This window comes from Haematobia irritans, chromosome 3 (genome assembly GCF_050003625.1).
Source record: "Haematobia irritans isolate KBUSLIRL chromosome 3, ASM5000362v1, whole genome shotgun sequence".
Taxonomy (NCBI): domain Eukaryota; kingdom Metazoa; phylum Arthropoda; class Insecta; order Diptera; family Muscidae; genus Haematobia; species Haematobia irritans.
The window spans coordinates 196014862-196029994 of NC_134399.1; the positions used below are offsets into that span (position 1 = coordinate 196014862).

Genomic DNA, 15133 nt, shown 5'->3' on the forward strand with positions numbered 1-15133 from the left:
CAAAATTTTATTTCAATAGAAAATTTTGTCAAAATTTTAGTTCTGTAAAAAATATTGTCAAAATTTTATTTCTATAGAAAATTTTCTCAAAATGCTATCCCTGTAATTTTTTTTATCAAAATTTTATTTCTATAAAAAATGTTGTCAAGATTTTATTTCTATACAAAATTTTCTCAAAATTTAATTTCTATAGAAAATTTTCTCAAAATTTTAGTTCTATAGAAAATTTTGTCAAATTTTTATTTCTATCGATAATTTTGTCAAAATATTATTTCAATAGAAAATTTTGCGAACTTTTACTTTTATAAAAATGTTTACAACATTGTATTTAGACAGAAAATTTTTAAAAAAATGTATTTCTATAAAAAATGTCAAAATTGTAATTCTATAGAAAATTTTCTCAAAATCTTATTCCTGTAAAAATCTTTTGTCAAAATTTTCTTTCTATAAAAAATTTTGTCAAAATTTTATTTCTATAGAAAATTTTCTCAAAATTGTATATCTATAGAAAATTTTGTTTCTATCGTTAATTTTCTAAAAAATAAAAATTTCATTTTAATTGAAAATTTTGTCAAAATTGTATTTCTGCAGAAAATTTTATCAAAATTTTATTTGTATACAAAATTTTATTATAATAGAAAATTTTTTTCAAAATTTTATTTTTTAGTATATTTTGTGAAAATTTTATATCTATAGAAAACTTTTGTCAACATTTTATTTCTATAGAAAACTTTTGTCAACATTTTATTTCTATATAAAATTTTGTCAAATTTTATTGCTGGAGAAAATTTTGTCACATTTTATTTCTATGGAAAATTTTTTTAAAACCATTGCGTTGACTAAACTACGTGTACAAAAGTTTTTTTTCTATTGAAAATTTTCTCTTAATTTTATTTTTATAGAAAATGTTCTCAAAAATTTTTTTTCTATAGAAAATTTTTTTCAAAATTTTATTTCTATAGTAAATTTTGCCAAAATTGTATTTGTATGGAAAATGTTGACAAGTTTTTATGTCTTAGATAATTTTGTTAAATTTTTATTTCTATATAGAAAATTTTCTTAAAATGTTATTTCTATAGAAAAATTTCTCGAAATTGTATTTCTATAGAAAATTTTCGCAAAATGTTATTTCAGTAGAACATTTTTTCAAAACATTTGCTCTAAATGCTATTTATAGAAAATTTTCTCAAATTTTTAAAATTAACCAAATCATCAAGAAATCTACCAATCTACCAAACAATAAAAAAGCTACCATTTCAGCCTAAGTATCCTTCATGTGGAGACTGAGTTCCTCTTTACAGCATGCCCCAAGAGTTGATATAGTGCAGACATAATCATTTCAATTTGGTAGACTTCTGCAACGATTAGAGTGGATGCAATACTGGCAAAGTTAATTGATGACATCTGCCCACACTGAAAAAACAGTGAACCCTTTTCTATTGCAAAATGAACTAAACTGTAGTAATATTGACCATGATTTAGCCCCTAAGATTTTTTTCAACTTGTCTAGTTTATAATTCTCTTAAATTTTAGTTAATCTATAACATTGTATTTTAGTTCGTTTTTACAACACCATAAGATTTATATACCCCTACCAAGTTAAAAAGTCTGTATTATTTTGGTTTACCTGCTTATTTTTTGGGAAACCCGATAATAAAATGTGGTTAACAGTCTCTTTAAAATGTCGACAACTAAACTATTTTTAAATCAATCCTTCCACAGTACAGAGAAATTAAATAATTAAAGGAACAACATCCCGTTTTACTATTATGAAAATTTTCATACATTAAAATTCAACTGTCTTTAAGCAAAAGTACTTTATTATAAAAACTTATGATGAGAGTTCTTAATACAACGTTTTTGTGAATAAAAATTATGACCACGTGGAACAAGAAAGTAGTTTATTTTAACTCGCTATTTGGACATTTTGACTTTTCCTTAGTTTTTTATTCATTGTTAGTATATTCACATATCATGCTGAAAAAAAATGGAAGGAATAATGAAAATTGTTAAAAATTAACATGTAATAAAATATAATTTTTAAAAATTAGCTTGTAACTTACCATATTTGGGGGCATTTTATTAAATGGTGTAAGGAATTCAACTTTTCTTAGATAAACGTACCTCATAAAAGTTTGTACCTTAAACAATTAGAGAAATAATGAATTAAGTAATATATTAACTCATAAAACTGTGTTGTTATCGATGTGAAGGACATAATACAATAAATATTCTTGTCAAAAGAAAGCCAAAGTTTTAATATAAAACTTACCAATTCTCTATTAAATTGTACGCTGAAGTTAAAAAGTTATCGAAATTCATTTGGGGATACTCTGAAATTAAATATTTATTTTTTACATTAAATAGAAAACATTAAAGTGGTTTCCAAATTATCTAATTAAAGAAATAATATGCATAAAAAAACTAAATATTCTGGTTAAAAGAATGTTAAAGAAAGCTTACCAATTCATAAAAATGTTTCCAAATTGTTATTCTGAAATTAAATATTTGTTTTTTACAATAAAAATATTAAATTTGTTTCCAAAAATATTTGATTATTGTAATACTAAAATAAGGTATTAAAAGCATGTAATTTTGATAATAAAAAGGTCATAAAAATTTAAATATTCTAGTGAAAAGAAAGCCAAATATTAAAAGAAAACTTACCACTTCTCTATTAAATTATACGCTGAGGAGGAATATAAAAATATGCCCGAATCCATTTTGAGGTTGCTCTGAAATTAAATATTTTTTTTACAACAAAGAAAAACATTAAACTAGTTTCAAAAAAAAAAAAAAAATAATAATAATTAGCAAATAATGATATAAATAAAAAATATCCTTTTTAAAAGAAAACCACATTTTAAAAAGAATACTTACCAATTTATGATTAAACTATATGCTGAGGTGCAACAAAAATTTTCCAAAAATATTTGATTAAAGTAATACTAAAATAAGGTATTAAAACCTGTAATTTTTGACAATAAAAATGTCATTAAAACGTAAATATTCTAGTGAGAAGAAAGCCAATTTTTAAAAGAAAACTTACCACTTATCTATTAAATTATACGCTGAGGAGAAATATAAAAATTTGCCCGAATCCATCTGGGGTTGCTCTTAACTTAGATATTTTTTTACAACAAAGAAAAACATAAAACTTGTTAAAAAAAATAATAATAATAATTAGCAAATAATAATATACATAAAGAATATTATTTTTTAAAAGAAAACCACATTGAAAAAGAACTCTTACCTATTTATCATTAAACTATACGCTGAGGTGTAACAAACAATTTTCCAAATTCATCTGGAGTTACTCTGAAATTGAATATTTATTTTTTACATTGAATAATAAAAATTAAATTATATAAAACAATTTCAATATACTTTCCATTTCAGCATTTTTTCCTAAATATTGAACATTCTTAATAACTTTTTTCTAAGCTACCGATCATTACTTCGCCATCGAACATCTCATCGCTAAAATATTAATAACTTTCATTTCAAAGTTTTAATAAACAAACACCAATATATGTCTAAAAAACCAAAATATTCCATACCTTTATATTCCCTTGTTACATACTTGCTAAAAAGATGCAACAGCCCACGCCAACTATATAACTGAAGCATGCCAAACAAAACCAAGCAAAACCAAACCATTCCTACAACAACAAAAACACATGTGCCTTCATTGAAAACAACACCTCATCCAGACAAATAAACCATTCGCCAATAAACACACACACACAAACCACTGAAAGAACAAAAACAACCCCACGCTCAGATATACACAACATCCCCATCACTCGCTACCATTTCTCATTATTGCATTGCATGCTCTCACTCTCAAAAAAAAAAATTCAAGTAACATCATCTTTACATTAAACATATTCCACTTTGACGAGAAAGATCTCTGTACTATGCATTAGTTCATCGCATCTGTCCACAATTTACTCTAAAAACAATACTCTTAAATGCATATCAGTATAAGAACGATAAAACGTTTAACTTAAAATTAGCAAAAACTTCATGAAATGATATCTACCCATTTTTGACGAAAATGTCTATAATTTTAATTACATGTGAACTAAAAATATTTCAATGGGGAAATTTTTTACCAACAATTATTAACCATAGGAATTGTCAGTAAGAAATTGCTATCCACTTTCAAGTTCATTTTTCGTAAAAAATATTTTCTCATACAAAAAAATCGTATGGTAAATTGCACTTATTATTTAGAAAGTACTTTACATTTCACAAGTAGTTTTACAGCATGACAAACGAATTTTTAACTACCAGTTAAGACATTTTTTAAGGAAATTTCCATCGTATTTTGTAGGCCATGAACTAAACCATTGCTACTTAGAATTTGTAAAATTTCCTTTCGAGTAGTTAATTTTCGTTGAAGATACGAAAAATGAACTAAAATTCTGGAAAATTCTTGTAATAAATTATTGTAAAAATCTTCTTAAATTTACGAGACACTTTTTTTTCTGTGCAGTGAACGGGCAAGCTCCCGCCAACTTGTATTTTTCGCTACCACAGCCATACTTCAATTTCATAATTTCCCTCCAAAAAATATTTTCGCCAATTTTCCAAATCCCATTTCTACTTACCCCTAATATCTCTTTCACTCTTTGCGCATAGACATCTCCCAAATTTCCTTGTTGTTTTCTCAATGTAGCTTTGGTCAAATCAGCCACTGTAAAATCCTGTGTCAACAAAGTTCTTTCATTTGTCTTCAGAAGCCAATTTCGAGATTCTCGATTTCTACGCTCAACATCCATTTTCCATTGATGAATGTATTTACGTAAATCACTAGGGCTGTTGGCATTTGGAAGACCATTGCAACGCATGAATTTCTCCCAATCAACTTCATCTTTAGCTGTCTTCTTAATAGCGTCAATGGTATTTCGTACTTGATTGAAAAATTCCATGCTATTTTTTAGTTGGGCACGTCTTTGTTTATTTTCTTTTATTTCCAATTGCAATCGATGTTTGGCTTGTTCACGTTCAATTTTACGTCGTTGACGAGCTTCTTCTAGTTTCTTCAGTCTAAATGAACGATGAGAGGAAAATGGTAACAATGAATAGAATTGCATTACATTGGATAAATGTCAATATTTCTTTGGTTTACAAGTAAATCCAAAGTGAAATAGATGGTGATAATCAACAGCTATTAATAGGGTTCTTGGGTTCTTCTTAATACCTTGGCAATCACTAGTTGGGGATGGTTATAATTCTCTTGTGAAATAAAGTGGACTTAATAAAGAATTAAGGTCAACCAGGCCTATATTTTTTAAGCTTTCGAATGTGTCACATTCTTCTTATAGCTCTAAATTCCATATTTTTTAAGTTTTTGTGCTACATTTTTACCATGTTGTGCCACTTTTTAATTGATTCTGTTTCTTCGTAAATTGTGAGCATTTTTCCTTCTCAAACCATAATGTTGTCAAACAGACAATTATTACGCCTGATAATAGGCAAAAGCAATTTCCTTTAGTAGGTAAACCGGGTTCTTCCATGATCTTTTAATGTCAGTTTATTGATTTTCGATGAGTATCACGGAAAATTTGTTATTTTTAGACTCACTTAGACTATTCAATCTATTGTAATACCACATGAATGAATTTCTCTCTTTTTGAATGAGTACTGCCCGATTCTGTAGTTAGCTCAAAGGCAGGGGACCCACTTCTTAAAGCTTGGACAAAAAAAATATTTTTTGTATTTAATCACGAAATTAATTGATCCAATTAACTTTTAATTTAAATGTTTTCAATCACAGAAATGATAGTATAAATCACCAAAGTCAATTATAAAACAAGTAAGTAAAGTAGAAAGTCGGGCGGGGCCGACTATATCATACCCTAAACCACCATTACAGAATTAGTAATCATAAGCACTTTTGGGTAACATATAGGTCTGGGAGATAAACCGCAGTTGGATATTTTAAGAAAATTAAGGGGTACATGTCTATGGGTGCTTTGTGTCAATCTGACTATAGCTCATAGTCAATGTTGCCAGGGAAAATGTTCGGTTTTCCCTACAAGGACAAAAAAAGTTCCCTACTATCCCATACATTCCCAAATTAAATTTAAAAAATTTTACAAAACAAAAATGGTTTTAAGTACTTTATTATCTTAAAACATGAATATGCAACGTATATAACTTAGAATATAAATCTGTATTACAACCACGGTTGCCACAGTTGGTAGAATTCTACCCTAATTAGTAATTTTTTTTGTTAAATCTCTATAAAAATAAAATTTTGGAAAAAGTTTCTATAAACAAATTTTTGTGAGAAATTTTTCTATAGAAATAAAATTTTGAGAAAAAATTCCACAGAGATAAAATTTTGAGAAAATTTTTTATAAAAATAATAATTTGGAAAAAAATTCTATAGAAATACAATTTTGACAAAATGTTCTATAGAAATAAAATATTGACAAAATTCTCTACAGGAATAAAGTTTACCACACATTGTTAAAGATCAAGCCTTGCCGGCTTCTAATTTCCTCCTCTAGAGCCACCAAAATGTAAAAATTATTACAAATTGTGTTGAGTGAAAATGTCCTACATTGTGGCCCTACATCCCTACAAGACGCTAAATATTAGAAAATGTAGGGAATTTCCCCTACTTCTAGCAACACTGGCTGTGTTGATATTGCGCCTACGGAGTTAGTATGCCACTAATATTGAGCCCATTATTAAAAAAGAGAACATCGTTAAATTAGTGTGGGTAATAAATACAAATTTGTATAAATCGAGCAATATTCTTATGTAAGAGCTACAAGTACGTATTAGTACGATCGGCTAGTACATCAAAATTTGAAATTTGAGTAAAATTGGTTAATATATAAGAGTACTATTGCCAAATTTGGGAAAATGGAGCGATGCATCTGAACCAATTTGCATAATATTTTGCGGGTTTGATTAATACCACAAAAGTTTACCGTGTGCAAGATTTGAGTAAGATCAGTTAAGAAATGAGGCCTGTATGGTCAAACATAAGGTTATTAGGGGCGAATTGTTCAAAATCGGGTGATACATATATGGGAGCTATATCTACATCTGAACCGATTTCGATGAAATTTTGCACATATAGTTAGTACTATAGAGGACTGGATCTAGCCAACTTTTAGTAAGATCGGTTAATAAATAAGGGTTCTATGGCCAAATTTGGGAAAATCGGGCTATACATATATATGAGAGCTATATCCAAATCTGAACCGATTTCGATGATTTTTTGCACATATAGTTAGTGCTATAGAAGACTACATTTAGCCAAATTTGGGTAAGATCGGTTGATAAATAAGGGTTTTATGGCCAAATTGAGAAAAATCGGGCGGTACATATATATGGGAGCTATAGCTAAATCTGAACCGATTTCGATGATTTTTTGCACATATAGTTAGTGCTACAGAATATTATATTTAGCCAAATTTGGGTAAGATCGGTTGATAAATAAGGGTTTTATGGCCAAATTTAGAAAAATCGGGCGGTACATATATATGGGAGCTATAGCTAAATCTGAACCGATTTCGATGATTTTTTGCACATATAGTTAGTGCTATAGAAGATTATATTTAGCCAACTTTGAGTAAGATCGGTTGATAGATAAAGGTTTTGTGGCCAAATTTGGGAAAATCGGGCGATACATATATATGAGAGCTATATCTAAATCTGAACCGATTTGGATGAAATAGCAGATGCAGACTTGAAGGGCGATGGAAAAGATTACCTTTAGCCAAATTTGGTGACGATCCGTTTGACAAAACGCGCAACGTGACCCCATTTGTCGAAATCGGGCGATACATATATATGGGAGCTATATCTAAATTTGATCCAATTTCTTCCAAATTCAATAGCGTTCGTCCTTGTGCCCAAAAAAATCGCTGTACCAAATTTCATCAAAATCGGTTAATAATTGCGACCGGAATCCTGTGAACAACAAATACATGGACAGACAGACGGACGGACGGACGGAGGGACGGACGGAGGGACGGACGGAGGGACGGACGGACGGACGGACACCAAGCGCTAGATCGACTCAGGAGGTGATTCTGAGTCGATCGGTATATATTTTATGGCGTCAAAAATCAATATTTCTGGTAGGCACAATTTTTGGCCGATCAAACTTATTATACCCTGACCACTATGTGGTTTAGGGTATAATTAATTGATCCAATTAAAAAATCAATTGATATTATTAATTTTTGTGATTGGTTTTGATTAAATTTTTTAATTATTTATAATTATTGATAAAAACGAGCTCGAGGTCTGTGTTTTTTAATAAATAAAAAATTAATAACAAGTTTGTAATACAGTTGAATAAATTAAATGTTTAATTGATTATTTTTGAAATTTCAATTAAAATTGTAATTTGAAATATTTTAGTGAAAAGTTTTTCTGTGCGTATATAAATCTATAAATATGTATATAAAATAAATCTGTGCGTATATAAATCTCGTTGCCCATCTTTTTCCATTTAGCCATAGTAGTTACATTTCTCTCTATTTCGTATATGCTACATTGCTGCGATTAAGAAGATTTTTGGCCGGTTTTATACTTGTCGAAAGCTATCGTTTCAGTGTAGTTTTGGTTAAATTTTGGATTTTCTATCTCTTTTCATTTGACTAATATCTACTAAGTATCGCCAAATAATATTTGTATTCGTATATAACTCATTATACCCTGCGCCACACTGTGGAACAGGGTATTATAAGTTAGTGCATATGTTTGCAACACCCAGAAGGAGACGAGATAGACACATGGTGTCTTTGGCAAAAATGCTCAGGGTGGGCTCCTGAGTCGATATAGCCATGTCCGTCTGTCCGTCTGTCCGTGAACACATTTTTGTAATCAAAGTCTAGGTCGCAGTTTTAGTCCAATCGACTTCACATTTGGCACAAGTATGTGTTTTGGCTCAGAATAGAACCCTATTGATTTTGGAAGAAATCGGTTCAGATTTAGATATAGCTCCCATATATATATTTTGCCCGATATAGACTTATATAACCCCAGAAGTCAGAGTTTTACCCTAATTTGCTTAAAATTTTGCACAAGAAGAACAATTAATACTATAGTCAAGTGGGCCAAATTTTATTGAAATCGGTTCAGGTTTAGATATAGCTCCCATATATATCTTTCGCCCGATATGGACTAATACGGTCCCAGAAGCCAGAGTTTTACGCCAATTTGGTTGAAATTTTGCACTAGGAGTACAATTGGTAGTGTAGTCAAGTGTGCCAAGTTTTATTGAAATCGGTTCAGATTTAGATATATCTCCCATATATATCGTTCGCCCGATTTACATTCATATGGCCACAGTGGCCAATCTTTTACTCCGATTTAATTGAAATTTTGCACAGGAAGTAGAATTATCATTGTAGCTATGCGTGCCAAATTTGGTTTAAATCGGTTCAGATTTAGATATAGCTCCCATATATAGCTTTCAACCGATCTACACTCATATGACCACAGAGGCTAATTTTTTGCTCCGATTTAGTTGAAATTTTGCACAGAGGGTAGAATTAGCATTGTAGCTATGCGTGTCAAATTTGGTTGAAATCGGTTCAGATTTAGATATATCTCCCATATATAGCATTCGCCCGATTTACACTCATATGACCACAGAGGCCAATTTTTAACTCCGATTTAATTGAAATTTTGCACAGGGAGTAGAATTGGCATCCTAGCTATGCGTGCCAAATTTGGTTGAAATCGGTTCAGATTTAGATATATCTCCCATATATAGCTTTCGTCCGATTTACACTCATATGACCACAGAGGCCAATTTTTAACTCCGATTTAGTTAAAATTTTGTACAGGGAGTAGAATTGGCATTGTACCTATGCAAGCCAAATTTGGTTGACATCGGTTCAGATTTAGATATAGCTCCCATATGTTTTTCTGATTTCGACAAAAATGGTCAAAATACCAACATTTTCCTTGTTAAATCGCCACTGCTTAGTCGAAAAATTGTAAAAATGACTTTAATTTTCCTAAACTTCTAATACGTATATATCGAGCGATAAATCATAAATAAACGTTTGCGAAGTTTCCTTAAAATTGTTTCAGATTTAAATGTTTTCCATATTTTTTTTTACTAAAATTGTGTTCCACCCTAGTGCATTAGCCAATTTAAATTTTAAGTCTATAGATTTTGTAGAAGTCTATCAAATTCTTTCCAGATCGAGTGATATTTAAATGTATGTATTTGGGACAAACCTTTATACATAGCCCCAACACATTTGACGGATGTGATATGGTATCGAAAATTTAGATCTACAAAGTGGTGCAGGGTATAATATAGTCGGCCCCGCCCGACTTTAGACGTTCCTTACTTGTTTTTTCTATAAAGGTGTCGCTGAAACAAATATCTAGTTGACCCCACCCGACTGTAGACTCACTTTTGGATGCTTTAAAATTCTATTGATTAAAAAACACTAAAGTTTACTGCTTTTAATTTTCAATTATGTTGTCCTCCCTCAAACATAATTGCAATTTACTGTTCCCTTGCCGATTAGACTCTTCATTTAGAAAATTTCCTAATATTATTACGAACTTACTTTTCTTTTTCCTTTTCGATGCGTAACAATTCGGCTTGTTCCGCTTCCAGACGAGCCTTTTCCTTTTTACTTAATTTCTTTTTGGGTGGCTGCAGGTCATATTCGAGTCACAGAGGAAAGGAAATATAAAAAATAATTTTTATTGATAATTTAATAAAAAAAGAGATTTTTTTTTAAAGAATTTTATTTCTTTCTTTGTGTGTGTATGTGGTTGGTAGCACGTACCATTTTAAGGTCTCTATAGCTTTACGGCTTCCGTTTCCTACAATGACTTTAAAGTAAATAATTTCAAAAACACACCAAAGGCAGGGTGAAGAGTAGAAAACAACAACAACAATAACAACCACAATGACTCTAGAGATAAATAACGTAAATGGTTTTTATGGCAACCATAGGAGTGAGGGTGTGTTTGTTAGAGTATTGTTGCTATGTTTGAAGTAGCAATATTGTTTTGACAACAACAGCTGGAATAGCAACAACAGCTACCAAAACAGGCGGTAAAAAGATACCAACAGCTTAAAATTACTCAGTGTTTTTGGTGTTTAAATATAAAGAATAAAATTAAGCTGCTTATACGAGTACTGTAGCCACTTATTTTTTGTCTTTAGTGATCAACGCATACACACAAACACACACCGTATGGAGATTATTTCCTGTTTTCATTTTTCCCATAGACGAAGAATGCTGATTTATGAGCGATGAGAGGCAAAGGACAAGATTACTTATATTAGTAATAAATTATTTTCTTTGATTAGAGCTCTTTGTCTTCGTATTAAAATTCAATATACACACACACACAGTTCTATAGAAATATTGTGGTTTTTATTTAATTAATTAATGGTCTTGCCTTTTGAGGTTTACAAAGTAAATAAACTTATTTTGTATTTAAAAAGGATTATAACATTAGTTTACAGTAAATTTTATTTTTATAGACTAAATGCTACATGAATATTGCAGCCGATATGTATGGAACAAATTTAAGGTTGCTATTATTTCAAACGTCTTGTCTGACTACAGTTATTCCAACTCATTTTATTGTTTACAATCGTACAAAGGCATATTAATTTAGCTATTCGTGATGGAATTTAAACGTCATAATGTGATGGCGTTATATTAGGTCGGAATACCCCGATTGCCTATCGATGGAGCCCTTTACCATTTAAATCTGACTCTGAAATACTGTGATACAGTGGCAGGGGTGCATCGCGACCACAACGTGGACGACAAAAAAAAAAAAAAAAAAAAAAACAAGTATATACGGCCGTAAGTTCGGCCAGGCCGAAGCTTATGTACCCTCCATCATGGATTGCGTAGAAACTTCTAAACACTGCCATCCACAATCGAATTACTTAAGTTGCGGTAACGCTTGCCGATGGCAAGGTATCTTAAAACCTCCTAACACCATCTTCTAAATTGTATGTAAGTCCATACGTGGTATATATTAAATCAAAAAAGATCGATCCAATACGTATATAATTCAGTTTGACAAAATAGACATAAAATTTTGACAAAATTTTCTACAGAAATAAAATTTTAACAAAATTTTCTATAGAAATAAAATTTTCACAAAATTTTCTATAGAAATAAAAATTTTGACAAAATTTTCTATAGAAAGAAATTTTTTTCAAAAATTTCTACAGACATAAAGTTTTAACAAAATTTTCTATAGAAATAAAATTTTAACAAAATTTTCTATAGAAATACAAATTTTGACAAAATTTTCTATAGAAAGAAAATTTTGACAAAAATTTCTACAGAAATACAATTTTGACAACATTTTCTATAGAAATAAAATTTTGACTGTGATGAAAATTTTATTATGAACCGAAAAAAATTTTAACAAAATTTTCTCTAGAAATAAAATTTTGACAAAATTTTCTATAGAAAAAAAATTTTAACAAAATTTTCTATAGAAATAAAATTTGGTAGATTATTTTTGGCTCTAGTGGCAACCATGATTATGGACCAATTTTTGTGTGATTGGACCAATTTTGGTATGGCTGTTAGCGACCATATACTAACACCACGTTCCTAATTTGAACCGGATCGGATGAATTTTGCTCCTCCAAGAGGCTCCGGAGGTCAAATCTGGAGAACGTCTTATATGGGGGCTATATATAATTATAGACCGATATGGACCAATTCTGGCACGGTTGTTAAAGATCATATACTAACACCATGTTCCAAATTACAACCGGATTGGATGAAATTTGCTTCTCTTGGAGACTTCGCAAGCCAAATCAGGGGATCTGTTTATATGGGGGCTATATATAATTATGAACCGATGTGGACCATTTTTTGCATGGTTGTTAGAGACCATATACCAACATCATGTACCAAATTTCAGGCGGATCGGATGAAATTTGTTTCTCTTTGAGGCTCCGCAACCCAAATCTGGGGATCGGTTTATATGGGCTCTATATATAATTATGGACCGATGTGGAAAAATTTTTGCATGGTTGTTAGAGACCATATACAAACACCATATACCAAATTTCAGCCGGATCGGATGAAATATGCCTCCGTTAGAGGCTCCACAAGCCAAATCTGAGGGTCCCTTTATATGGGGGCTATACGTAAACGTTTCAATACCATCCGACCTACATCGATAACAACTACTTGTGCCAAGTTTCAAGTCGATAGCTTGTTTCGTTCGGAAGTTAGCGTGATTTCAACAGACGGACCGACGGACGGACATGCTTAGATCGACTCAGAATTTCACCACAACCAAGAATATATATTCTTTTATGGGGTCTTAGAGTAATATTTCGATGTGTTACAAACGGAATGACAAAGTTAATATACCCCCATCCTATGATGGAGGGTATAAAAAAAAAAAAAAAAAAAAAAAAAAATATATATATATATATATATATATATATATATATATATATATATATATATATATATATATATATATATATATATATATATATATATATATATATATATATATATATATATATATATATATATATATTATTTCTATGGAAAATTTTGTTAAAATTTTATTTCAGTTGACAATTTGGTAAAAATTTAATTTCTATAGAAAATGTTGTTAATATTTTGTTTCTGTAGGTAATTTAGTCAAATTTTAATTTTTGTAGAAAATTTTGGCAAAATTTTATTTCTATAGAAAATTTTGTCAACATTTTATTTCTATAGAATATTTTTTTAAAATTTTATTTCTGGAGAAAAATTTCTCAACATTTTATTTCTATAGATAATTTTATTTGATAATTTTGACAAAATTTAATTTCTATAGAACATTTTTTCAAATTTAACTTCTATAGAAAATTTTGTCAACATTTTATTTCTATAGATAATTTTGTCAAAGTTTTATTTATACAGAAATATTTGCCAAAATTTTATTTCTAAAGAAAATTTTGCCAAAATTTTATTTCTATAGAAAATTTTGTCAAAATTTGATTTCTATAGAAAATTGACCAAAATTTATTAAAAAAAAATTTTTTGCAAAATTTTATTTCTGAAGAAAAATTTCTCAAAATTTTTATTTCTATATAAAATTTTGGCAAAATTTTATTTATATAGAAAATATTTTCAATATTTTATTTCTATAGAAAATTTTGCCAAAATTTTATTTCTATAGAAAATTTTGCCAAAGTTTTATTTCTATAGAAAATTTTGCCAAAATTTTATTTCTATAGAAAATTTTGCCAATATTTATTTCCACACACAATTTTATTTCTCCAGAAAATTTTGCCAATATTTTATTTCTATAGAAAATTTTGTCAAAATTCTATTTGTATAGAAAATTTTCTGACAATTTTATTTCTAAAGAAAATTTTGTCGAAATTTTATTTCTATATATTTTTATGGTAACCATGCCTATGTAGCTTTAAATCTAGGATCATTTGTCCTTAATATTATGTAAATTGTACATTATAAAATTTAGGTTGCATAATTTTTAATACCACCTAAATATTTTTTTCATTGTGGGAGTTAAAAGTTGTCCGATATAGCACATTTGCAATACCATCCGACCTACATCAATAAAGGCGAAAGCTTATTTCGTTCGGTAGCTATCGTGATTTCAGCAGGACGGACGAATATCGCTAGGTCGACTTAACATTTCACCACGCCTCAAAATAGAAATACTTTAAAAATTCTATATTGTAGCGGTCTACTTGAAAATATATAGAATTTCATGTGGATTTGATGACAGATACACTCCCAAGCAAACATATGTTATATAGCAAACAAGTAAGGAAAGTCTAAAGTCGGGCGGGGCCGACTATATAATACCCTGCGCCACTTTATAGATCTAAATTTTCCATACCATATCACATCCGTCAAATGTGTTGGTTTGTCCCAAATACATACATTTAGATATCACTCGATCTGGACAGAATTTGATAGACTTCTACAAATTCTATAGACTCAAAATTTAAGTCGGCTAATGCACTAGGGTGAAACACAATGATAGTAAAAATATGGGAAAGATTTAAATATAAAGCAATTTTAAGGAAACTTCGCAAACTTTTATTTATGAATTATCGCTCGATATATATGTATATATGTATGCTCGATATATAGGAAAA

General features: G+C 29.5%; 1 protein-coding gene across 1 annotated transcript in view; it reads right to left on the reverse strand.

Annotated features, from left to right (window-relative positions):
• The window catches only part of LOC142228963 (uncharacterized), a 92487-nt gene that overhangs the window by 64235 nt on the left and 13119 nt on the right, over positions 1-15133 (reverse strand). The window contains exons 4-5 of the mRNA XM_075299487.1: positions 10572-10660; positions 4617-5055 (exon numbers count right to left, since the gene is read on the reverse strand). Of these exons, the coding sequence (XP_075155602.1) occupies positions 4617-5055; positions 10572-10660 (528 nt within the window). The remainder of the gene's footprint in view (positions 1-4616; positions 5056-10571; positions 10661-15133) is intronic.